The following is a 27,486-nucleotide window of genomic DNA, read 5'->3' as shown; positions in this document are numbered from 1 at the left end:
ATGCAGTTTAGTCTGCCCACTGTCCTGCTGAGCAGGACGCCACACAGAATGGTCACTTTTATGCCTGTGATTTGTCAGACAATTGTCCAGCCTTTGTTTTGCAAAAGGATATTGACAATTTCTCTACTGCTCGCTACAGCAACTCCATTAGTTGAGGAATGTGTTGGGGAGGAAAGGTGTGGTGGCCAGGGACTTCCTGTGGGGTAGGGGGAATGAGAAGGGGGTGTTTTATTGCAGCTTGCACATCAGTGTACATTGGCAAGCACGATGAGTGTGGTCATTATAGGCGTCCCCAGAAATCCCCTGCAAAAGTTTGGCTAAAAATAAAAAGCAGGTTGTCTTTCGATTGTCTTGTCTGCTGAAACTTGTTTTTCTGACTGTCACACTCGTCTAACTTATCTTTCAGTTGTGCAGATGATATCAAGTGCTTTATCTGCACAAGTCAAGAGTTTTTCAGATAGGAGTGACCCTGAAAAACCAGTCAGGTTACACCTCATGTTTCCTGCTCCCTTTAAGTCGAGTATGTCATGACCAGCATGTGTGACAGAACTCGGCTAGCACATGACTCAAAACGAGGAACAAAAACCCTGACATTACCACATGCCACACCCTCCGGTCTTGCTTATCAGCTCACCAAGGACACCGTGGGGGCTACAGAGGGAAGTTTGCTATCTCTGTTTTTGTTTGGTCTAATTTTTCTTTAAAATAACCTTGATTGATCTCTCGACAAGTAAAGACGGACCAGTCGGACCTCAAGGATACCTTTAACCTGTCCTTCTTGTTCCCTGTCCTCTTTCAATGTGTCGCTCCACTTAAGAGTGAGGACACACAATCCCTCACAGCAAGGGAGGTAGAGCTGCTTTTTCTCATCGCATTACCTCATCGGGTTAGTGTTTATTTTGCCTTTGTCACGCTCCACTGTGCAGAAGCATCTGTGTCAACCCTGTCTTAACTGGTTTAGTTCTTTACACATTGCTCATGGTGTCTACTTTCCCAAGCATTACATCAACAGTACCTTGACAAAGACAGATAAACGTCAACTCTAGTTGGACTACATTGTGGAAAGACCTTGTTGGGGCATGAAGTCTCACTATTACTTTGTGGGCAAAAAGTCAAAGTTTACATGACCGACATGCACGGTTCAGCTTGGCTAATGAACAACCCTCATAGAGCTGATCATCACTGAACCCATAGGTGGCATAAGCTGATGTGGTGAGCTGCAATCCCTTACATGTATTCAACAGCTCAACAGGCCCCGCTGAGACCTTATTGGCCCCACGTTTACAAAGCACATAGCTTTTATTGTGGTGAAGAGGGATTTAATGGGCTCTCTGCTTGTATTCGTGACTTCATCAAAGAGTGTTGGGTTGAGTTAATTGGTCTGATCTGAACACATGACCGAATCCTTTAATAGGAATGTCTGGGAAGTATTGTTTTCCATTCGCATTTGTGCTTGTCGGGAATCAGGATGGTGAAGTGATTAAGCTAATGACCCTCTTGGTGTGACAGTTGGCACATCCAATGTACCGGAAAGACTAAGCTCTTTCATTGAAGATTTGACCTATCATAAGGTCTCATTTATACAGTCGGTTGTGAGAATACTATAGATTTATTAATTTATTCAAAGTTTATTTTTCTCAAATATCACAAGCCACCTGCCCAAGCAGTCTCGTCCATAAGATATCTGATTGGTGCACTAGTTAAGCAGCTGTTCCTGGTTTAATCTATTTAGCATTCCCCCATTCAGAGCTATGAGGATGCTAAAGTCAGATTAAGGGTGTAATTAGTGGTTGACCGATATATCGCCAAGGCCGATATATCAGCTGATATCTGGCATTTTTCAAATATTGGCATCGGCTGATCAGTTTTTCTGTTTGGCCGATGCGTTCGAGGCGGCATGGCAGACTTTTTTATTTTGACAGCGCTGAGAACGGCAGTGCCTGAGCACACAGCACTCACATTCTCCCTCTTGTTCGCTGTCGTCGTTAACAGTTCTGTCTAATACTGATAGAAGTCTGTCTAATAATCAGATAGAACTGTTAAACAAAGGAATTAAAAGGTATACAAAAAAAGTGTTATATCGATTGCTTTTATATTATTAGTAATTGAAAGGCAAACATTATAATAATTTTTCGTTTGCCTTCAGCATTCAGCAAATGCACATTTATATCATTTAAACAAATCTTTGAATGACTAATGAACATTTTAATTTAACAAACCTTGCAGACTAGTCGAATTAAGCTGTGAGATCTTATAAAGTGTGTATTTGTAACCTGCATGATCACGTGTTCTCTGTGTGACGGTCGGCCCGTGTGAATTAAATGCGGACAGGAGGAGAGTTCAGCTTCAAGCTCGTGATTTCAAATTATGCTGTGCTTTACGCTTTTGCCCACTCATGTCATTTTCACTGTGTGCTGTATGTAAAATGAGTGTTACCTTGGCTTTATTTAAAAAAAAAAAATATGATTCCCAATGCACACAAACATCCCAGAATAATGAGTGCCCTGTTGGTTACAGTGTTTACTTCCTTTTTAAGTATTTATTTATTTGTGAAAAATACTAAAGTATAATTGTTTATTTTACACATTTTTAATCCATTTTCAAATTATTTAAAATTTATATTAATAAATATTCATTAAAATAAATACAATTATATTGGATTTATATCAGCCATCGGCCACCCTGCTTTCCAAGATATCGGCATCGGCTGTCAAAAAAACAATATCGGTCGACCACTAGGTGTAATCATCCCTTACTAAAGCAAAGTAGCACCAGGAATGGATTTATGAGCAAATTGACTAACTTGAGATGGTTCAGGATAGTTGACTAGTCTCACTAGTGAGTTTTAACTATTTTGTTATCTGCGTTGCTTTAATGATCAGTTTATAGACAGGAGAGGGTTTTAGCGTATTGTGCTTTAGCATTTGCCATGGGAAAACCCTCTCTGAGAATTAGAAACTTAAATATGGTTTTATAGTTATTTATTTACAGGTATTTAGTTTTGTCAGTTATCCTAAAGGAACGCTGAACCTTGCTTATAAAGAATAATACAATTATTATGTAGTCTTTTTGAAGATGTGTAGTAGTTTTGCACATCACTAATATTACAGCAGCAAAGTAGCGGAAATATGTTTATTCTCAGAGCTTTAGGGCTTTATTATAAACTTAGGAATTCAAAAAGGTGTTTAGCCTTTTCTGTGTATGAAAACAGCGTGAGTCATGCACTGTAAAGTTCATTAACAATGCACGCAACACAAAACCACCTGCAGGGCTCCAAATTGCGACTAAAATGGTCGCATTTGCGACCAAAAATATTAATTTGCGAGTGAAGTTTTTGCTGAGGTCGCCACTGGCGACTATATATAATTTGCATGAAAGGACTTTTTTCCCGATTGTTTTGCGCTCACATCTTTTGTTACGTTCACTATTAAACTTACATAAGACGATGCGCATCAAAGTTTTACTGAAAAGAGTTTCAAACAGTCCTCGTCTCTGCCGCACACAGTCTGCTGAACGCAGTGAGAGACCTGAAAGGGCCTGTTTACACCTGGTCACTTCATGCATTTTCTCTGATCGGATATCTATATGATTTGTTAAAACTTTTCCCCATTTCCACTTGGCCACATAAATGTGTCTTCGCAAAACGGATATAAATCCGTTCTTCAATTCCCGCTTCATATGCAAATATAACGGAGTTCACGTCAATGAAAGCAATGGATAATTTTATTAATTATCAGCTAATTTCAATATCACAGATCTTCTTATCGAGATCTTAGTCTATATGCTGTGTTCTGTTAATGCATAGACTTCCTGTTATTTGAAGCGCACTTGCCATCCAGTAATCGCAAAAAGCTTTGTGCTGTCTTACTTTTTAATAAACAAAGTATCAGCTTTAAAATGCTACGAAATTCAAATTATGCGGTTTGGGTGCTCTTTAATGCGGACCACAAGCGCACACTTTGGGTAATATAAACACCAGTACCCCGCGTCCACACGGTCCGTGTATGCGTCCGGATCGCGCGAGCGGAGAGTATCGCACTTAATGCTCAGGCGCGATCTCTTTAGCACCTCAGTTAAAGCAGCAAGTGAACCCATTATATATTTCGATTTACTACTATAGTATGAAATGAACATGATCAAAAGGTGGGCAATAAGAAAGCCTATAGTACAACTTACTGTTGTACTCATTCAGTGTACAACTCATTCAGTGTTTCAAACTGAGGAAATGTATAAAGCTTGTAAACATTGCATTGTAATACATTTACCTCAGAATAACCACTCAGTGTCCATAAACTCATCAGTCAGCTAGAAAAATAACTATAAAGAGGAGCGGTTTGCTATATTTATGCGCTGTTGCATATTATTTTTACTTATTCTGTTGTACATGATTCAACTCCTCCTATAAAATTGCATTTTACTAATGAAGAAAAACAGACTGAATGTGTGAAAGACCTGACAACATTTATAGGATGCACTGCACTCAGTTGCCAAGTGATGCTTATGGTTATGGTCCATGATATTGGTACAGATTCTGTGTAACAAACAATTCTTTGTGACTGTATATTTCAAGTTGTAAAAGACATTTAATTCACACTTTAAGTGAACCTTAGTCCCCCGGTCGACCTGATCATCTACAAGATGGATTAAAATGCTGATAAAGCCTAGTAAAGATAAGACATAAACACATGACAAAATGATTGAAATGTTAAAATAGGGGGGAAAAATAAAATGATAATAATAAAATAAACCACTTTTATTCTGTGGCACCTAAAAAAATAATTTGGCGCCTAAGTTTTTCTTTTATAGGAGCCAATGGCTCCTTACTCGATTTTTTTTGTCTGGAGCCCTGACCTGTTATTGCAAACACTCCAGGCAGTCTTGGCCCATGCAGGAGGGGAATTATGACTGTCTTTAACAGTTCACAATATTCAGCCTCTGGACTCTAGTTAGCTGAGACGGCCCTTGTCCGTCAATGTGTTGTCACTTCAGCCCAGGACTGTTCCCTTATAAGGGGCTCTGTGCTTTTGTTTTGAGCTTAGAGCGCTCATGAAAGCAGATCAGCTTCTTGGTGATATGACCATGTAAGACCAGAGTGCGCTGCACACATTTCACACAATATTCTGCTAGTAGTAGCTTTTAAAGGCTATATTGTTCCAGGAGAGTGAAGTATTATAAACCCTTTAAGGGTTCGTATCTTGTGTCATTGGATGTCAAGGAACAAGATGCATTTAATCTTTAAATTACAAATAAAAACAATGAAAAAGCAATTGTTTGTTTACCTACTGCTGTTAACTGCAGGATATCCTGTTTGAGAAGTAAAGCGATTATCTCCATTTGACACGTGGATGTCACTAGTTAGGAGGGTATATATGTGGGTGTTTTGGGCTCCCACATCAGTAACAGGCTCATGACAAAGAAGCCTTTGATTTGAATGACTTCATTATTCAGCAGTACTGGAGTCGTGCCTCTTCTGCTGTAAAAACGATCTGCGAGCGAGGTTGACCTTTGCTGACCTTTCTGCTTGCTAAATGCTTGTATTCACTGTCTGTGTTTCTGTGTTTCAGGATGTGGAGAAAGAAAAAGAGCTGCGCACTCATCTCACTTACGAGGAGATCAGACACAAGGTTGAGCAGTACAACACCGAGTCACGTGACCACTTTAAAATGACACTGGTGAGTTAATGGTGAACACATATCATCCACCTATATCAATTCAAAAGTCTATCCACGTGAACAGAAGTGTTTGTTAGTACACAAGTTCCTCCAGAAAAGAAATTCTGGATTATGTATAATATATATTATGGATTTAAAAAAAATAATAATATTAATATTTTGACATGATAAAAAAATTTAAATACAAAGTCCAATTGTTATATTACAGACCCTAAAACCCCTTTTGACCTCAAAACTAGTTCAGGTTGTCAAATGGATTAACTTAAGAAAGCTAGTTAGACACACAAACACACTTTTCTTTGAAGCTTTATCTTTTTGTAATATTCTTAAGTAATATTTTATTTTTGCTTAATAGTTACACCACTTGATGTTTTTTTATAGTCATTAATTAACATTTTTTAAATAAAAGTGGTACAAATATTTTTAAAAATCATACCTAACAAACATAAATGCATATTGCATTTCTGAAAACTTGACATGTATTTTTAATATACATTTTTGTCTAATTTTTCTCTATTTCAGTGTCTCAGAATTATGATTGCCCCTTTTAATAAAGAGCTTTATCAACGTCAAATGATACAAACGTTTAAACAAAACAAAAACATACACAGCATGAATGCAAACTGCAATTCTATGAACTCTTAAGTCTATATTTTTAATTTAGATTTTTTTTATCTTCTTTTTCATATTCTCAGAGTTAATTATCGTTGTTGCTTTAATAAAAGCTTTATCTTCTCTGTCGGACCATGTGACAGCCATAAGGATTGTGATGTCAAAACATCAGACTTTACCACTGTACCTTTGTCCAGAGCCCAGCTGCTTATCGCAGGACTGTTTCTGTCTGGATAATACTAGCTCTTTAACAAATACTGATCTCTGACACGACATGTTTCAAGAGAGATGTGTTGTCTGGACCTAACTAAGCCACGGTGGCACAAACACTTTGTATTAGTATATGTGAGCTTTTACTCATTAAGCATCCACAGTGTCTTAAGGCACACGTTTCAGGCCTGTGTTCCAGTAGGGTTGTGTGTCAGTGTGGTGGAGCTTCAGAGGAGGTTTGTGAGCTGTAATTACACCCCCCGTGTCTCGCCTGTAGCCTGCAGTCACGGCAGCCATTTGAACTAATGAGCTTACAGACAGAAGAAGCTCAAATCTGAGCTCCATCTGGACACAGTCAGATACCACAGCAAGATGTGCTCACCAGCGTTGAGGAAGATGCTTTGAAACTGAAGTTTGTCAAGCTACAAGCTACTCATCATTTTAAACAGTTTAACTATACTTAACTGTCCAGTTAATGACAATACAAGTTACTAAGAAACACTTATTGAAGTATTTGAATATTTATAAAACCAAAGCAGTATTTATTTGCCACACAAACAGTAAAGGATACTCACTTAATTGTATGTGTATTTTATTTATTTATTGATTGCTTTAATTATATTCAGAAATGTATAGTTTACTTTATATTTGAATTGAGTCCACTTCATAACTAATTAACTTTGTAACATTAACTGCCATATAACTAAATTGAATGAACCCTCAACTAAAATAAGCTGAATACTGACATTGTCTTTTTGGAGATGATTTAATGCTTAAATTGTATTTATTTCATAATTGAAGAGCTTTGCTATATTATACTGTTATTTTCTTATCACTGTGAAGCTGCTTTGAAACAATCAATATTGTATAAAGCGCAATGTATAATTGAATGTGATTTTACTGTAAACTCAAATATAGTAATAAAATTGTCCAGAAATGCATCCTAAAAACAGCAATGTAGCATTTTCTCAAACTAAATGGATGCTCACTTGAGAAAAACACTTATTTAGCTACAATTGATCATGTCTTTGCTGTTGTAATCTAATGTCAGTCTTTGTCTTTCCGCTGTCTCTGTCCTGCAGAATACTAACGGCATGTACACCGGCTTCATCAATGTGCAGTTGGACCTGCGGAGGCCCATCACAGTGAAAGGAGGTGGTGTGGGAGGGGTCAAAGGTCAGGAGGCGTTTTACCTTCCACGCGGCTCCATAAACACTCTGCACATCAGCAGCACCAACACGGTGCGACAGGTGATCGAAGCCCTGCTGAGAAAGTTCACCGTGGCCGACAACCCCGCCAAGTTCGCCTTGTTCAAACGCTTCAGCAGAGAAGACCAAGGTGAGACGCCGAACGCGAATGCAGAAAATGCATCAGCGTGTGTGCGCACAGTAATGACTCAGGTCTCCAAGTGCATACAGTATGTGTTTTGGCAGGAACGGATGCATTCCTGAAATAGGTCAATCTGAGGAACGCGTGTGTATTTATGAACGCACTCGCACATTCAGGACAGACCTGTTACTCTGTGCACGTATGTGCCAAGAATACACCATGCCAGCGTAGTAAACACACATACACAACAGCTGATGTCTGTGGCGACCTGTTGAATGCTCTTTGGCAGATACTAACCAGCCTCGTTCCCCACATTTCAATGCCATACAGGGATATTCTGAGATGGGGAAGGGTCGGGTTGGCCTTCTACTGAGTTTAGTAATAGTGACTAGTAGGGATGCACGATGTTATCGTACTGATATCGGAATCGGCCGATAATGGCTTTAAATGTAAATATCAGCATCGGCCTGATATGAAAAATTATGCCGATATGTCTTGCCAATAAGAGGAATGGGTTAACTCACATGTGCTCAGGGTGTGCTAGTGATTAGATCACGTCAGCAGTGTGGCTCGTTCTTGAAGCAAAGTTTTTTCTAAATGACGATTAGATTCACTGATTTAGATTCTGCACTTAATCTGTAAAAGCACATACAGAATGACGCGTTCGGTGTATAAACGGTAGTAGCACATGCAGCGGCAGAAGTGCAGCCTCCCCCGGGTCCTAACGCCCGTTCGGTAAGGAGATTTAATCTGTAGGGGGCGCTGTTAATTAGCCTACTTCTAATTAAATTAAAAGTAAAATAGCCTACACAAATAACATTTAGACTGTGTTTCTGATTAAGCAAAGCCGTAATTGATGTCATAAAATAATGAGTAGCCTTTGTTTTGATTTAATGGTCAGAAGCTATAGCTTAAATGGAAAAAAAAATCACAAACATGACACTTGTAAATTAAATAATTTTTATATATACTGATTTATTCATTAATGTGTAGTGTTTTATTTTTTAAACAAATCATGAGCTCTAAAAGATTTTCAGAATTTTTTCAACTCTTTTGTTTTAGACCATCTACAAATGTTAAATCTTAAAAATAAAATGTTAGGGTTAACACGGCATCTTTCTGGGGTGACAAAATGCAGCGATCGATATAGTTTATTTATAGTTATTTTCAAAGCTTCAATGTACTGTCAAAAAACCTTCATTATCTTTTATTTAATTCTATTAAAAAAGTTAAAAACTAACCAAAATTAAAAAAAATTTGCTTAATTTCTGCACAGGAGAGACTTGGTGTTATATATATATATATATATATATATATATATATATATATATATATATATATATATATATATAATAAATATAAAAGGAAAAATATCGGTATCGGCCAAAATTAGATGAAAAATATCGGATATTGGCAAAAATCCAATATCGTGCATCCCTAGTGACTAGTTGATTTTGAATAGTTTTTTGGGTTTATGCATCAAACAGTGGATTCCTGAGAGGCTTAGCATTGGTTTTGGTCTAAGAATGTCAGTGTTTCTAATCCATCTTACTGCTTTGACGGACCCCAGCCACTGTCTGAGCCCCCGTTGACGTCACACACACAACAGGAAGCCAGACACACATATGGCTCAGTGATTTCAAGTACCTGCTTTCATAATCTGTGCACCGGGCTTGAATGTGCTCTGGTTTATGTGAAGGAAACGAATCATTAAAAGAACCGACTCATAAGAGTTATTCATTCATGAATCAGACTACACTGGTCTGCATTTGTTTTGCATACAGAAAGCAATAGAAAGATGTCTTGTCTTTTGTAATAATTTTTCTTTATGCAGCATTTTATCTTCAGACTGCCAATCTAAAAAAATAAAAAGGATTAAACATCAGGTATTATCATGGGAAAAAGTCTGGATATTACCTTATTTAAAAATAACATCTAAAAAAAAATTCTGATAATCAGTTTAAATTCTGATAATAAATAGATATATCTATAAAATAAATTTGTTTATTTATTTGTTGTTTCCTCTTATTAAATGTACTTTAATGGTCTCTGTACAGTTGGTTTTCTGTATTTCTGTATAAAATTAAATTATTGTTTATTTCATTTTCTCTACAGTGCTGTATAATGTACTTGTTTTAATATACTGCACAAATGCATATAATGTACATATAAAATATAATAATGTACTGCACTTCAAATACTAAAAATATGCCTACAAAGTCGGATCTGCACTACTGCTTTATCTTATCTCATTCAATTCAGACTGCAAATGTAAAACAAAATGGCTTATATATCAGTTTATCATTGAAAAAAAATCTGGGTATTAACTTATTAAAAAAAAAAAAAAAAAGAATTTACAAAATGACTCTTTAGTAAATCCCCAAATTATATATTTATCCATGCTATTGTTATTTATTTACTTATTTACGTTTGTATTTTATAATAAAAAAAATAATTGAATATATTCTCTAGACTACTGTCTAATGTACTTGTTTTAATGTACTGCATTTTCTTACTGATCCAAATAAAAAAATAAGACCGCAAACTCAGGTAAAACAGCTTCTTTTGCCATGGCGCAGTCGATTCAGATGCACTGAATAGCACTTCTGCTTGATTTATTGCATGAACTGAGCATCGTAGGACTTTGGGGAGCAATAACGCTCATCTTCACTTCTTTTGTAGGAGTTTGTGTAGGAGCCAATAAGTGCTGCCGCCAATGGGGGAATATTTGCTTAGGAGGCTGTCTGGGATGATTTTTTTTTTTTTTTTTGAGACTGAGCATTTTCATGATCTCAGCACTGTGCGAGATCTCCAGCACACGCTAGGAGACAGATATGTGACACTTTGTGTTTGGCTTGGGTTTTACAGCTGGTTTTAATGCATGTAAAGGGTCTGTCCAGCTCTTAAACAGCCCGTCTAGACGACTTCTACTGTTAGACACTGATAAACTTCCACCTCAGAGCTCATTAACAGACAGAAAGTACTTAGAAACAGACAGACCCTCATGTGTGATATCACAGCAGTATGGCATATAAAAGACCATGAATCAACCGCATTAGTGTAGACATGATAACAGCCCTGCTTGTTCTGATTAACCGCTGCCGGAGGTAGAAGGAAGCATCCATTAAACAGGAAGTGAGTTGAGAGATTTCTCAAAAATGAAGAAATGCAGGTCTGAGCCCTTTTGCACACTCTAGGTGAAAGAAAATCTCCCATAATGCTAGAGTACACACAGAAGTTCTAGAGAATCACCTTTTGTTCCTGATATGAGATGGAGCGCTTCCTTTTTCATGCTTAAAGTTTGTTTTTGCTGTGAATTTTGGCCTTAGATCAACATTAGCGGCGGTGTTGTTTAGCATGTCTTCCTCTTTGAGGTGTGTCAGGCCTTTATTAAAGAGAACCTGATTCAGGGCTGAATTTAAAGTTTATGTGCTTTAATTGACATGAAATTACTTTTCAGAGAGGATCTTAGGTACAGTTTTTCTGCTGAAACCCTCTTATCGAAGTTTCTCTAATTCATCATCATTTAAATGGTTATATCTGCAACAAATAATTTTTTTAAATCCAAAAACGATGAATTTTTAGCATGCTACAAGCAGTTTTAAATAAATTCATCCTCTTTAAATGGTTTTATATCTTAAAAAACTGAAATAAATTAAATGTGTATGTTGATGGTCTTGACAGAGGTTTGTTTATTTTAGAATTTTTTTATGTATCCTTTCTGGGCCTTTCTGAGTCCTGAATGCATTACGAGCTTAAATCATCGCTGTCAAATAAAAATATATAATATATCAATTGTCCATCATGATCCCTGAAGGCCTATTCACACCATGAACAATAACTTTAACAATAACCATGTTTATTATGAGTGCTCAGTTTGAAAATCAGGTGGATTCTGATGTCATTGTTTTTAACCAGTGATTTCAATGATATCATTCTTGTCGTTGTCATTTTTATTCTTGTACTGTGGACTTCCCTATTCTCAAAGAATTAGAATGGTTATTAAAACATTATAGTTGGTGTGAACTGGCCTTTATTGTTACCTGGTGTTGTTTTTGTCTGTGATGGTAATGGTGTGTGTTGTGTCTGTGTGTGTGTGCAGTGTACACCTGTAAGCTCTCAGAGGAAGAACACCCTCTCTTCCTGCGTCTGGTGGCGGGACCCAGTACAGATACGCTCAGCTTCGTCTTGAAGGAGCAGCAAACCGGTGAAGTCCTGGTGAGCATTCACTTTAGGTTTCTATCTCAATCCTATATTAATAAAAACAAGCAGTCATGACACACATCTTCCTCTCGTTCGTCAGTGGGACGCCTTTTCCATCCCTGAGCTGCAGAACTTCCTCCGCATCTTGGAGAAAGAGGAACAGGACCAGATTTGCTCGATAACCAAACGCTACAACACCTACAGAGAGAAACTGGAGGCGGCCATGAGAGCGACAGGCGGCCCGGGATAAAGCCAGCGCATTATGTGAAGGAACTGTAGCATTGCTGCCTCTAGTGGTCACTGTGTGTAATGAACACTTATTAGGTGTCACCGTGCCAAGCGGACACAAGGTCTCAGAAACACAGAGGAGAGCGCTGAGCTCCCAGAATGCACCTCAGGTGCCATATTTACCCATCCACCCTCTTTCACACTTTCAGTTGTTTCTCTGTTCTTTTACCTCTTGTGAATGATGCAAACGTGGAAATCATATCTGGTTTTTATTTAATTGTTGGATGCTGTGGTTTGTACATATTTCTTTGTTTTAATTTATGTCGGTGAATTATTTTTTTTCTTTACTAAAAGAGTCTTATTTTATGGCAAATATACTTATCGACCAGAAACTGATAGTGATTTATTTTCTATTAAATACCAAATGACATAATGTGCCCTACCAAAGATAGTGTTGATGTGCTGTTGACAAAATGATGACCTGACGGCAACGTGAGACCAAACAGACAGGAAGCGCTTGTTTGTGATGGAGAAGATTGAATGTGGTGATGTAGGGACAGGAAATGAGGACTAAAGCAAAGTCATAATCATTAGTCTCTGAACGGATGGCTTAAATGCAAATAAAAACCTTTTTAAAAGTAAGCATTCAGGAAGTTGGTGAAGGAGCTTAGAGGATGTTGGAAAGTATGTGGGAAGTGTTATGCAGCGGTTTTGGAGCAGATCTGACCGATGTCGGTCGGGGTCAGATGGTCTTTCTCAGTAAATGATGGGTTGAGTTTTAGCAGATAATCAGTGAACGGGGCATTTGCTGTTCACCTCTCATCATCAACATCATACACATTTATGTTTCTGTATGCTAGTGCTGCATGACAGTTTTTCTGATCGGTACTGCAACAGTGTTGTCTTGTGACGCATACATAGCGAGGTAGCGGCGCCTTGTGGTCAACTGCTGTAACTACATCTCTGCAGTCTTATGTCTCACGTGTCAGTTTATTTGATTATTTTAGACACAGATTGTGTGCTTTTTTTAAAAAGATTTATTTCTTTATTATCGGTTTTATAACCGCTAACCAAAGATCTAGATAAAATGCATAGTTTAATTTAAGTTTGATGCAAATTGCCTGGTGAAATCACTTTTACTCCTCAATAAACTGAGCTTAAATAGAAGTATCTATCTTGTCTTATGGTTTTACCATGGAAACTTTAATTGTAAACACTGGGGTGAATATAAATTAGAGTAATTAGTGTAATTGCTGTGTGAATATAACATCACGACAGTCTCAATATATGCAATCGAAGAGGATTTTGCAGGGGAATAAGACCAGTAATGTTATAAATGCTTTTTGGGCACTTTATGTTTTAATTCAGGGAATTATTTTGATTTTGATTTATTAGTCTTCATCAGACTGTTTTTTTTTATTTTTGTTTTTTAATTAAAGCTTTTTCAGTACTTGATTTCTTTTATTTTGTTTTCATAAGCTTTTGTTTGTAGAGTAAGACTGTGAATGAATGTTAAACTGTATTCTTGTTTAGTAAAGGGGTCTGGATGTGAGTGAACTGCTTTAGTCATTTTTAATATACATGCATGTGTTATATTAATCCATGCATATTTTAAGGCTGTTTTAGGACATCACAGGCCAGTGCTGTTGATCTTTCTGTTTAACAGCATAGATAATTTAGAGATCGCTCACATTTGCCAAAAAAAAATCAAAATTTGTTCCACATATTTTGTGTATGCTTATGACCGATTTAAGTTTCATACATAGAAGACACCAGAAGTGGCATGGATAAACATTGTTTTTAAGCGTTATGGACTAAATATGCATGGTTAGAATCCAGATGTCATGTATTTTTGACAATGACGGAGGTTTTTTGAGGGTTTGTATTGTTACCGATTGTGGCCTTTCTTGTGAAAGACCTGGTTTCTTTAAATAAAGATGAAACCTTTCTCAATTCACTGCATTTGAATCTGTTTGTGTGCGTGAGGAGAAACTATAGCTCAAGAGTCCGCTTGGATCATGCTGTAAAAACACACCCATGGAAAATTCATCTCACATTTGACAAGCGCACAATTCTGGTGTTTCTAATTATAAAACACACATTTTTATCTAAGTTGCACTTTACTGAGGCAACCCACTTGCAGTTTTTCTCAAAAGATCACACAATGGCGGTTGCACAACCTTTCAGCAGAGTTGCAAGCTTTAAACATCACACTAAACTGTAAGGTTTTAAGTGAGGCCACCATTTACATGTGAATGATGTGTCCTCTGCATGAACCCGTGTCTGTCTTCATCGCTGCGCTCATCGGTGACTCATCGCGGCGCTCGTGAACAACGCTGAACTTTATACAGCTCTCAGAAAGACCTCACGACGCAACCATGTAAGTTTACACAATTTATAAAACCGAATATCGTATTTAAAAGACTTGGGCGTAGTGCCATTACAAACTTGGTGTTTTTCATTGCTGTTTACTTTTTCTTCAGGAGTGAACGCGGTCAGCTGTCGCGAATAAAGCGCACTATTTAATATTTAATAAGAAAATTATTATTCTTTTGTGTTAATTGAACATTATTTCACAACCTCTGATGTAGTTTTGATAATGAGATGTTCCTGTTCTGTAATGAGATAACTCGTGCGAGTCTGGACTGCCTCCAAATCTTTTTAATATATAACTTAGTTACACATGTTATGACATATTTAGTTTGGTTATAACCTCCTAAATGCCTTATTATAATATTTGGTTAAAGATAATGTTTATATAAATAAATATTAGGCTATGGAATATTGAATTAACACAAATATTACATTTAATTTGATTAATATTATTAGTAACACTATTTCTGAATGCCAACATTCGTTTTTAATGATCATTATAGTTTAATATATTTATATTATATTTTAGTTGTTTTTAGTCAATTTTTCACGATCATTATATTTCACTGAATATTATAAATAAATATGTTGTAATATAATATTAAAATAATATATATTTTTAACTTTTGATTAAAATATTTATAATATTGTTTTGTTATTCATTTGTGATTTCTGTAATTTAATTTTGTAATGCATTTTTCTTATATCTTTTTCATTTTACCATTATAATATAATATTGAGCCCGAAAGCCCATTTCTGTAATTCCTGATTGCCAGCATTTTTTTATGATCGTAATATTTAGTTGAATATAAGAATTATATAAATAATTATTATTATATGAATATAAAATTTAATTAATACAGAATGTTGCATTTATTTTGATTAATATTATTTTTAATGCAATTTTGTTATTTTGTCATTTAACTGAATTTTTTAAAGATATATCTTTTACATTTTTAAAAAGATATAATATAAAGAATGTCCTTTTTAAGGTTCACCATGCCAGCTGTGGGATGTCTTTGCTATAATAATAATTTTATTTACTTTTTCTTTTTATTATACCATATTTTTTTACTGAAGGTATTTTACCCATTTCCACAGGTTAGGGACGAGTTCTGTAAAGGTTTTATTGCTGGCAGTTGCAGTTGGTGTGTATCTCAATCCTGAGCCGTACATGTGAGTCTCGTTGCAAATCTTGTAGTGAACTGATCTCCAAAGAGATTTCAGTGACGTTTGTTGTCATGCTGATGTATGTTTTCCAGATTCGAGGGCCCCCCGCCTGCTCTGGACGGCCCTCTGGCAGTAAACACGATTACAGAGAGGTCGACGGCTGTTTTCTGGTCAACTGCTACTCTCCATTCCGGGACGCCTACAAATCGCTCCCCCGCCCACCTTTCGGCAAATCGGACCACACTTCCGTTCTGCTCCTGCCTGCTTATAGGCAGAAACTGAAACGAGAAGCACCCGCCCTCAGGACAATTCAATGCTGGTCGGACCAATCAGACGCTATACTACAGGACTGTTTTGATCACGTGGACTGGGACATGTTCCGGGCAGCGTCTGATGACGACATAGAGGCGTACTCAGATACTGTAACGTGTTTCATCAGGAAGTGTGTAGAGGATGTAGTACCGACAAAAACAATCCGCATCTACCCCAACCAAAAACCGTGGATTAACAGCGATGTTCGAGCAGCCTTGTCAGCGCGAACATCTGCCTTTAAATCCGGAAACTCTGACGATCGCAAACAAGCCAGTTACGATCTCAGGAAATCAATCAAAGCTGCCAAACGACAATATAAAAACAAAGTTGAAGAACAATTCAAAACCAACAACGCAAGAAGCATGTGGCAGGGTATCAACAACATCACAGATTTCAGAGGGAATAAACCAGCTACTGTGAACATTGCCGCCTCTGTACCGGACGAACTTAATAACTTTTATGCTCGTTTCGAGGCTCACAACACCGCCCACACAGAGCGCGCTCCCGCGGCTGTAGCAGAAGAGGCGAGCGCACTTTCCTTTTCTGTCGCAGATGTAACCCGATCCTTCCGACGGGTGAACATCCGCAAGGCTGTGGGTCCCGATGGCATCCCAGGCCGTGTGCTCCGAGCATGCGCATTCCAACTGGCCGGGGTTTTCACAGACATTTTTAACCTTTCCCTCTCTCTGTCTGTGGTTCCCGCATGCTTCAAAAAATCCACCATTGTGCCCATACCAAAGAAAAATAAAATCACATGCTTGAATGACTGGAGGCCCATTGCTCTGACACCCATCTTCAGCAAGTGCTTTGAGAAACTCATCAGAGACTACATCTGCTCTGTGCTGCCTGACTCACTGGATCCCCTACAATTTGCATATCGCAGAAACCGTTCCACAGACGATGCTATTGCCTTCACCCTGCACACTGCTCTCTCCCACCTGGAAAATAAGAACACCTATGTGAGAATGCTGTTTGTGGACTACAGCTCAGCATTCAATACCATAGTGCCTGCCACACTGGTTGAGAAGCTCCAGACTCTGGGACTAAACGGATCTCTGTGCAGCTGGATCCTGGACTTCCTGACAGGCAGATGTCAGGTGGTCAGAATGGGCAACAACACTTCATCCCCGCTGACCCTCAACACTGGTGCTCCTCAGGGCTGCGTCCTCAGCCCACTCCTGTACTCCCTGTACACACACGACTGTACAGCAACACACAGCTCCAACGTCATCGTCAAATTTGCTGACGACACAACGGTGATAGGCCTGATCACTGACAACGATGAGACGGCCTACAGAGAGGAGGTGAGAACCCTGACTAAATGGTGTCAAGAGAACCACCTCTCACTCAACATCGACAAGACCAAGGAGCTGGTGGTGGACTTCAGGAGACAGAGCAGAGAACACACACCCATCACCATCGACATGACACCTGTGGAGCGAGTAAACAGCTTCAAATTCCTCGGTGTTCACATCACTGAGGATCTCACATGGTCCGCTCACACAGATGCAGTGCTGAAGAAGACACACCAACGCCTCTTCTTCCTGAGACGGCTGAGGAAGTTTGGAATGAACCCCAGCATCCTCAGATCATTCTACACCTGCACTGTGGAGAGCATCCTGACAGGCTGCATCACCGCCTGGTTTGGAAACAGCACTGCTGGCAACCGCAAAGCTCTGCAAAGGGTCGTGCGAACTGCCCGTCACATTGTTGGAGGTGAGCTTCCCTCCCTCCAGGACATCTACGCCAGGCGGTGTATAAAGAAAGCCCGGAGGATCATCAGTGACTCCAGCCACCCGTCCCACAGACTGCTCTCTCTGCTGCCCTCAGGAAGACGGCTCCGCAGCATCCGATCCCGCACTAGCCGACTGAGGGATAGCTTTTTTCCTCAGGCTATCAGGCTAATGAACAGTCAAAACTAATATACCTACAGCATAATCCCACTTTACAGTATACGCACTGCACTTTAATCCCATACAGTTCAAACTGGACTACCAGTACACTACTGCACAAATACAACAATCTTTTTGCCAGCACCGGATACCATCCAATGCACATCCATGACATTTGCACATCCGGTTTATATATAATCTGCTGCATCTTCGCATATTACTGTGTGTATATAACGTAGAATGTGTACTACATACTGTGTATAATGTGTATCGGTAACTGTATGTCTGTCTAATAGTACACTATGTGTACTGAGTATATGTATGTGTATATTACACATTGTCATCTGTATAAGTCTGTACGTATGTATGGTAATGTCTATATGTAAATTGTTTTTGCAGTGTCTGGAGCACGCTCTCAAGAATTTCACTCACGAAGGCACACGTGCTGTGGTGATGTGACAATAAAAGTGATTTGATTTGATTTGATTTGAACTCAAAGGCCTGGAGTCTTTCACAGCTGACCAGAACGGTGAGCCTGGTCTTGTGTTTTTATCTGTTTGATTTGAGAAATGCAGTCAGGTTTCATCTCTTCACTGTGTCTCTGAAGGAAACATCTACACAGGCACCGTCGACGGGAAGCTGTGGAGAATCAGCAATGAATCACTCACTTTCATCACTCAGATGGGCCGAAATATCCCTGAACTGCTTGTGCAATTCTAGCTGAATCCTAGCAGCTTCATTGTGTAAGACACTTCATGTGGCTGAATGAATATGTATAGGCTGTCACGGAGGCGTTTGCTGTAAAAAGCCAACGGCCCGTGTGTCCCGCTGCCATCACACATTAGACGTGCTGAAGTGATTCACAAAGACTCAAGCGTTGTTTCATCAAAGCCTTGGCAGTTCAAAAGAGTATTGAATGCAGATGTCTTCATTAGAGCATAACTTATGATTCTTAGGAAGCTCTCGTTCCTTATGTTGTGGTTTATACACGTTTGATGTTTCTCTCTTATTTTACTGTATTTGAAATAATCATTATGTTGGTAAAGGAGTTCTTTGGTGCCTCACAAGCAGAATGCAAAATATGTCTGTCAGTTAGCAGATGCTCTAGTTTCCTGTTACAGGCTTCTGTTATCGTGCTATATTTGCATGTTGTCATGTTGTTGTTCATATAGGCATGAGTACGGACTATGAGCCAGTATGTGGTCGTCCTCATGGTCTGCGACTGGACTGAGCCCGGCAGCTTATTATGGCCGACTCTTATCAGGGGCTGTTCAAGTTTGACCCTGTGACCGGCCGTGTTCGGACGTTGTTGGATTCTCTCTAAATGCCTAATGGCTTTGCCTTCTCACCTGATGAGGACTTCCTGCTTCTGGCTGAGACCAGTATTGCACATATTATTAAGTAAGAGCTCAAGTGCAGCTTTGAATTTGTTCATATATGAGGATGGTAGAGTATCGTGAGGAAGACTTTCTCCCTGGTTCTCAGGTTCTGGTTGAAAGGACCTAAAGCGGGCACCAAAGAGGTTGTCCTGAACAACACGATCGGTTACCCTGATAACATCCGCCTGAGTGACCGCGGCACGTTTTTAGTGGGCATAACCACCATTAGATTCCGCATATTCCATATCCTGCTCTTAAACTCTTCATAGTGAAGGTGGGTAAATCTTAAATATCTTAAATATGTGGGGTTCAGAGTTATTTTAGTATCACTGAGATACTATTGTAGTTTCTATTCATATTTTGATTTTTGTTTTTAGTTTTAGATTTTCATTTTAATGTAAATATGAATTAAAGTTATAGTAATTAAATTTTTGGTGCATTTTCCATTTTAGTATTTTAGTTTAAGTTAAACTAAATTAAAATGTAAATAATGTTGCTTTGGCAACTAGCTGAAGTATAATATATAATAAAATATATGATACAATAAAATAGGTAGGTTTTTTTATATTAAAATTTTCTTCAATTAACATTTATTTTATTTAAAATTGTTTTAGTTAATTATAATAACCCAGATGGTTTTTAGATTTCTCATTTTCATTTTAAATTTAGTAATTTTTTTTTAATTTATGTGTTTTTTAATTAGTTAAAAATAAACTGAAATAAAAGATATAATAAAATAACATGTATATTTGATATATTTTATTTTAATTAGCATTGATTTTATTTCAGGTAATTTCTTTATGATTTTAACTATAACTATTTTAGATTTCACATTTTCATCATAATTTTAAAGTTTTAATAATTTTGTTTTGCCTTTTTGTAATTTTGTATTATTATTTTGTTTTTTTGTTGTCTATTTATGTTTATAATTTATATAAATTTATTATAATGTATAATAGCTTGTATTTTAGTTTTAGTTTCAATACATTGTCAACCAATGGCGGCCTCACGTGGGCCGTCATCGATGTCTTCCAGCAGGGGACGCACTACTATCTGGGCAGCACTGACCTGCCGTTCCTGCCGGTGCTGGAGGAGTGGAGCTGACCGTCTGAGACGCTTACAGGTGGACTCACACATGGGAAAACTGGGACTTTCCATAACCTTTCATAGAGAATGTAAAATTATTTAATTTGAACAATGCACTGCAGTCTTGTGAAGAAGCTACATGTTGTCCTAACTCTGAATTCTGTGACTTAAAGTCTAGTTAAGCCGTTGTAATTGGTCTAACACAGATGTTTTAACTGTATTAGTGCCACATTGTTTTGTTTTATAATGTTTTTCTGAACTGCAAAGTGCACCGGTCAACATGTGCACTGGAAATGGAAGATATGATCATTTTGAACCATAGCTGTTCCCAATAAAAACATTTTCTTATGCTAATGTAATGCCAAACACGATGGCAGTGAACAACCCAAATATTAAAAATGTATGTTAATATACAGATATTGATAAATGAAAACAGCATTGCAATTAGATTACATATAATATTAAATAAAAAATATATATTGCAAGACTTTAATAATAAATTTAGCTAAATGTTATAAAATGAAGCAACAAAAAATATTTCAGAATGCTTTTATCAATCAAACACACAAGTCCACACCAACCATTGCAATGCTACTAACAAATATAATGAAAGAATAATGTGCAAAACGTCATTAAACATGTCAGGCATGTTGATCACAGACTGAAAAGTGCTTCACTGAACGGATATATTGAAGTATTGTGAGAAAGATCTGTTTATGCCTGTCAAATCACTTTGGGTGATTTGAGATATTGCCAGTCACAGCAGAAGATTGATGAAGGTTAGGTAGTAGTCTGAAAGTAAAACAGTCTCTTATCGCCTCAAGCCACCGCAGGATTTCCCCCAAAGAAGCAAAAATACACAGGTTCATCAGTGACCTGCTGCTTTCCACAGCTTTGGCTCATTCACAACTGACATCCGTCAAACACAAAACTCAGAAAACAAAACATTTAAAAGACAATAATAAAATGCTAAATAAATATTTGCAGTTAGTTAGTTGTGTAACTCAAGTGAAATGTCTGTCCAAACACAGAGTGTGTGCTTCCATACGCAAGTGACAGGAACTGAACAAGTGAGAGAATATTTGTATATAATAAAGTATATTGTGCATTAAAAATACTGTAGTTCATTATCATATGCAAGCCTATTTCTGCTATGGGATAAAAAAACAAATTTTTTTATTTTTGCAACTTTTAATCTCACAATTCGGACTTCAGAATTTGAAAATCGGAATTGTAAGATATGAACTCACAATTCTGAGAAAAAAGTCCATTTAAAACTCGCTTTTATTATATGTTCTGAGAATATATATATTGCAATTCTGAGAATTCTCTGTATTATGAGATAAAAGTCAGAATTCGCAGTTTACATCTCGCAATTTTTTTCTCAAAAATGCAAGTTTATATTTTGCAATTGGAAAAAAAATCCAAATTGTGATAAACTCAGAATTAAAAATTGTAAGATAAAAAGTTGCAAAGTTTTTTAATTTTTTATCCTGCAGCCAAAAACAAGCTTCCATTCAAGTGTTTATTATAAAAGGCAGGCTTAGTGCAGTTGTAAAGACTTTTATAACCGACTATATGTGCAGTGAAATGTTTCAGACACATCTGACAAACAAACAAATAATCCAACCATTTTCAAATGCATTACAAAATTCGAGCTCAAGTTTTGTTTAAAGCAAAATTTTCAAAACATTAAAATAAAAGACAATATCCTGTGTTATTATTAAAGCAGCAAAACTGAACAGAGAATAAAGAGGAATATGATGCGTGTCAGCCGGCAGTTTGTGAGGATCTGATGTAAATGAGAGCTGGAGGGGATGAAGGTCGTCCTGTCTGAAAGTGTCTGTGGTGTGTTTGGTACCCGGGGTGCACCCTGATGACCTCATCAGAGGAGAGACTGGGCGTCTTTGGGGGAACATCAGGATATAAAGGCAGCTTGTTTTTTCAGTGCCCTTTATTCTTTCCCTCCATTTGTCTTGTTCCTGTAAACCTCTCCACGCTCTACTTCAGCATCTGTCGTCGTTTGTTTCTGTGAGACACGAGGCTGCTGAACATCAACCGAGGATCAAACCTGAACCTGGTGAAACAGTGAAAAGCGAGCTGTAAGTTTGAAAACATTTCCTACCACATTAATAATAATCCAGATATTGATTGTTGAAGTGTTAAGGAAGCACTGACTGAGAGTCGTAGACGCCTGGCGTTCTACAGGACTGTCCCGAGCAGGACTGCAGCATCATTAGACGATGATTCATCTTCTCCAGGACTTCCTGATCGATGCTCTTGGCGATGTTACTCAGCTGAAACGGGTCTGCTGTCAGGTTATAGACCTCCACAAACACCTGCAGGCAAAGACGTTGTGCTATTATTACAGTATATATATATATATATATATATATATATATTATACTTGGCATTATTACGGTCAGTTAGCTGTTGGAAGCACTAGATTTTATTTTTTACCTCGTTATCATCAAATTCACAGTACTGTAAGTTGGCGGTCTGTGCTATTGTGCGAACGCAGGCGTACGTGTTATTGTACGAGTCTTCACACACACAGTCGGGGAAACACTCCTGCAGAGACACCAGCTGTGTTACAGCGCTCATTTTTTATGATTACTGTAATGACTATTTATTTGTGGCACGCAGAGCCTCACCGAGACCCCGGGGCCCAGCAGAGGGCAGGCTGGGTCTGAGATGTTACTCCCTTCTCCCTCATATTCCACCAGTACATCAGATCTCCACGTGCTGCTGTTCCCTTTACCGGTCTGAGACACAAAGACACGTCAAATCAAACGCAACCCCTTGTTCATTTATCACTGGACTACAAAAAACATGCATTATGCCCAAAATGAGCAAGAATGCCAATACTTAAATGCATTTTTATTTATTAATTTCAAAGTTAATAATTCAAACAGGATTCACCATGATAGGAAGAAATGACATCCCATCCATCTGAGTTTCATTGACGCTGTATCCTGCGATGTCCAGAATTGTTGGACCCAAATCCACATTTGCTATAAGTAACTGTTAAAACAGATAATTAATGAACTTTTTTGTTTAAAAAAGCAAATAAATATCATATAAAAACCTTTTCTGTTAATGTAAATATTACATACACATGCTATTATTATAGCGCGCATACACAAGCAAAACATCACAAACAAATCTTTTGAAAAGATTAGTAAAACATTCCAATAAAAAAAACAACATAAGTAAGTAATGTGAGAAAGTAAAAATTAAACAAAGATAAAAAAGTAAAAAAAAGAAAAAGAAAATAAAGGAACATGTATTTTTTTTAATGCTTGTTTATATTACCGGGCTTGTCTGGTTGGGTTTGATATTAGGCCCTCGCACCAACAAAGGAACTCTGATATCAAATTCATAGAGTTGTCTCTTATCCATCGGAAGAGAAAACTGGCCTGAGAGAAGAAAAAGACACATGACAAAATAAAAGCTACGTAAAGTTTTTTTCTTTAACATTTCTCTGCTATATAACTTGTCGTGTACCTGTGTGGTATCCGTTGTCAGAGGTGAAAATGATGTAGGTGTTGCTAAGCTCTCCTCTGACCTCCAACTTTCTCACCACCTTCTCCACCAGGTCATCTACTGATAGTAAAGTGCACCACCTGGTGGAACAGATCGTCGCATTACTTCATGTGCAGTATTAATATCAAGTGCGTGATTTAAAAGCATCTGAATACCGTTTTCTGTAGGCGTTATCCAAGAACTCCACTGAAGAGTTCGTCATGGGCGTCTTTGCTTGTCTGATGAGCCAGTGCTTGTCCTGAAATGCAAGTTGAAATGCTGTCACATACAACCATCAACCAATATTTCAGACACATCAGGCCCGTACCTTGCCATGTATGTTAAAGTTAGGGTCTCTTGGCGCTTTAATGTTGGGAAAACTGCTCTCGTACTGAGGAGCGGCCGTCCAGGGCGAGTGCGGGGCCGGTGTGGACACCATCATGAAGAAAGGCCTGCGGTTAGACTTGTTTTCCAGGAAGTCAATGGAAATATTGGCCTGGATGGAATCAGAAGCCACTTAACGTCAGCTGCATGAGGTTTGATGTAGTCTCGTGAACACAGGTGAGATCTGCTCTTACCAGAACATCTGTAAGGTAATCCTCGCTGTAGTTCTGTCCATGCCGCTGCGCCCTGCCGTTCACTGACAGCGTGTAGTTGTAGTATTTGGAGTTTCTCTCCTGTAGGAATATGTTAAAATCATTGCAAATATTTCACTTTAAACAAATCTGGTTTAGAATCACAACTTGTTTTTAAAAACCTGAAAATATATATATATTTTTTTAAAGAAATAAAGTACAAAAAATATTTAAGAAATACAGAAAAAAAAATTATATATATATATATATAAAAAATAAAAAAAAATAAAGAATTTTTAATAAATAAATACATACAAACAGTTTTCTGGTCTTTGAAAAATTTTTAATGAATTCAATCTGCTCTCAATGACACCGTGCCTGAGCTATGAATCATAGGAGCTGCTGATAAGAGAATAATCAGCATGGTTTCAGACAACATACTTTTTCTCTTCTGGATTTATTTCTTGCATGAGTTCTTGTACCAGCTTCCCAAACATGCTATATTTTAGGCTACAAACTGTTTTCCTAACCTTCTGCCTAAAATGAGATTTTGCAGCACTGATGGGAAAGGTCGAAGGGCTTGTCAATGTGTTCCAGCTCGTTATTTCTACTATGATTTATTAGAGAAGCTGGATTACACTCACAAGCCCTTTTCATTTTTTATTTCTTTATTTTATATTTAATTAATTTTGTTTTTAATTATCTTATTTCTTTATTAAATTTTTTTTGTTTTGTACTTTTTTATATCTTCTTCTACTCGTGATTCTCAAAGATAAGCCACCAGGGGTCTGTTTCATAAAACAAGTTTACCAAATAAGCCAGGTTTATTTGCCAGTTGAATTGGTTCAAAATAAGTCAGACTGACTGAAATAAACCTGGCTTATTTGGTAAACTTGTTTTATGAAACAGACACCAGGTCTCTTATTTTTGTTTTATTCATATACCATTACAGGTTTTTTTTAAATATATTTTAAATTAGTTTATTGTTTTCAGTTTGTTTTAAAAATATTTCTGAATAGTGTTATTTTAATTTCATTTTTACTTTTATTAGTTAGTTACTAATTTTCATTTAGTTTTTCATCACAATAACATCACTGCTGTAAGATGAACAGTCAAAACTTATTCACAGTTAAATGATTACATTATTAATCTAATGTATTAATTAAATCTCCTGTCTTTTTCTTACCAAGGCGAACCAGTGATCCCAGCCTGGAGGAACATGCTCCACACCTCCTGCTTTTTTATTCCCGTACTGTAGCAGAGATACAGACATGGATGATTCAAGGTGATGCACAGGCATCTGATTCACCCAAAGAAAAGGTTTCATCGTTATTAAAGCTCCCAGTCTTCACCTCATTCAGATACTTCCCAGCAAAGAAGGTCTGATAGATGCCGTGTTTCTGAAGGAAGGCAGGGAAAGTCTCGGGCTCTTGGGTCTTCTGCCATGCAGTGCTGCTGCAGTTGCCCTCCAGCGTGTTGTTGACCACATGATGGTTATGAGGGTATTTGCCCGTCAGGATGCTCGCCCGGCTGGGACAGCAAAGGGGACTGGCAACAAACTGCATGAGAGAAGAAATGACAAGAAGTGTTGTGCAGAATGACAGATGCAATGGCAAACATGCATGCTGGTTGATCCTCAATGCACATTTTACTTGCTATGTCTAACATATCTATGAATACTCTCATGTAGAACAGTATGAGGGCTTTTTAAGCTTGCATGACATGTAACAAACCCAGCACAATTTCTACTCACCGTGTTTGTAAAGGTTATCCCAGCATCACCTATCAGCTTTTTAGTCTTCACCAAAGGGATCTGAACAATGAAATATGGCAAGATGCTGATGATGCTCCTCGATTACTTAGCAACGAGCCATAAAGTAAAATGCATGGAGGAAATCACGACCACGGAGAATGACAACAACAACAAAACTGTTATCATAGAAAATATACTCACCATTCCCCCAATAGACACATCTAGATCATCAGTTAGGATTAAAACTATATTCGGTCTGGGATTCATTTTAGCCTCGGCCAGATTGTTACAATGCAAAGTGACGCAGATGAGAATAAAATACAATATTACAAACGGAGACGAAACCATCTTTGATGCCGAATTAAAAACAAATAAAGCCGTGACCTAAACGAGCACCTTTTCTTGCGATAGGAGCATTAAATACTGTTAAGTAAAACGCTCCTTTAGAGGAGCAGCTAGCTTGCCTTGTATTCTGTCCGAAATTACGAATTATACTATGGCGACGTTTTGCCTCATGAATATTAATTAGACATTCTGACGTTCGGTTACCTCTTGTGGCGTCTGGTCACGTAGCCTAATTTATATTTATAAGCAAAGCCTACTGATTCGCTAATTCGCAGGCACTATCAAGCCCACCTACCAACGTCCGCCTGACAGCCAATCAGATTCCAGTCCATCACTTTGCGTCATTAATATTCATGTATTACTCGCCATAGTAGGATTAATAGTACTGTCACGTGGAGAGACGGAAGCCCCGGTCAGCTGATGTTTACGTTCAAAGGCATGATGTCATTCATAAAATTCATGTTTTATGGCTTATGTGATCTCTTTTTATCATCTCGACTACTCAAATATCTTCTACGTCACAAAAGTTGTATATGTTAATAATATACAATATAATTATAATGCAGTTTCTCGCTTTAATTTTGAAAACAATAGAGGACCCCTTTAACCATAACAACATTTTTTTAAATCATTTTAACGATATTTTACCTTAACTTATTTGACGTGTATTTAAATTAATTTGTATTAAATTAAACGAATTTACAAAAATACTACATAAACATTTTCATCTAATAAATATTTTTTTGTCAAATAGGCCTATATGATATTATAAACGTATTTTTTTTTTTTACCAGATGCTATTTATATATTTATTTGGACACG

At 37.5% G+C, this 27,486-nt stretch overlaps 2 protein-coding genes and 1 pseudogene across 3 annotated transcripts in view; 2 read left to right on the top strand and 1 right to left on the bottom strand.

Moving 5' to 3' along the window:
- Nucleotides 1-14,205, top strand: part of LOC306861801 (ras association domain-containing protein 3-like) — a 41,110-nt gene extending 26,905 nt beyond the window's left edge. Inside the window, exons 3-6 of the mRNA XM_079404284.1 lie at nt 5,565-5,672; nt 7,577-7,832; nt 11,926-12,041; nt 12,127-14,205. Coding sequence (XP_079260410.1) covers nt 5,565-5,672; nt 7,577-7,832; nt 11,926-12,041; nt 12,127-12,276 — 630 coding nt within the window. The 3' untranslated portion in view covers nt 12,277-14,205. The remainder of the gene's footprint in view (nt 1-5,564; nt 5,673-7,576; nt 7,833-11,925; nt 12,042-12,126) is intronic.
- A 307-nt stretch (nt 14,206-14,512) lies between these two features.
- LOC306861891 (adipocyte plasma membrane-associated protein-like) lies at nt 14,513-19,649 on the top strand (annotated as a pseudogene). The gene is made up of 4 exons: nt 14,513-14,561; nt 18,609-18,709; nt 19,174-19,402; nt 19,487-19,649. The product of its transcript is annotated as an adipocyte plasma membrane-associated protein-like (transcript).
- A 1,350-nt stretch (nt 19,650-20,999) lies between these two features.
- LOC306861261 (N-acetylglucosamine-6-sulfatase-like) lies at nt 21,000-26,820 on the bottom strand. The gene is made up of 14 exons (XM_079403444.1): nt 26,521-26,820; nt 26,320-26,379; nt 25,919-26,125; nt 25,753-25,818; nt 24,570-24,668; nt 24,320-24,487; nt 24,168-24,250; nt 23,974-24,092; nt 23,782-23,885; nt 23,389-23,490; nt 23,121-23,231; nt 22,927-23,037; nt 22,645-22,805; nt 21,000-22,543 (listed from the first exon to the last, which is right to left on the bottom strand). Exons 1-14 carry the CDS (start codon nt 26,665-26,667, stop codon nt 22,468-22,470), a joined length of 1,614 nt encoding a protein of 537 aa, XP_079259570.1. The 5' UTR covers nt 26,668-26,820; the 3' UTR covers nt 21,000-22,467.
- Nucleotides 26,821-27,486: the final 666 nt, after the last annotated feature.

Source organism: Barbus barbus (genome assembly GCF_936440315.1).
Source record: "Barbus barbus genome assembly, chromosome: 42".
Lineage (NCBI taxonomy): Eukaryota > Metazoa > Chordata > Actinopteri > Cypriniformes > Cyprinidae > Barbus > Barbus barbus.
This window is presented reverse-complemented; position numbering and strand designations above follow the sequence as displayed.

Bases quoted from the DNA above. Each gene is read 5' to 3' on its own strand.
- LOC306861261 (XM_079403444.1), bottom strand. From the start codon at position 26,667: ATGGTTTCGTCTCCGTTTGTAATATTGTATTTTATTCTCATCTGCGTC. The intron at 26,380-26,520 runs GTGAGTATATTT...TTCATTGTTCAG, and splicing joins ATGTGTCTATTGGGGGAATG to ATCCCTTTGGTGAAGACTAA. The intron at 23,491-23,781 runs GTAATATAAACA...CTGTTTTAACAG, and splicing joins AACCCAACCAGACAAGCCCG to TTACTTATAGCAAATGTGGA.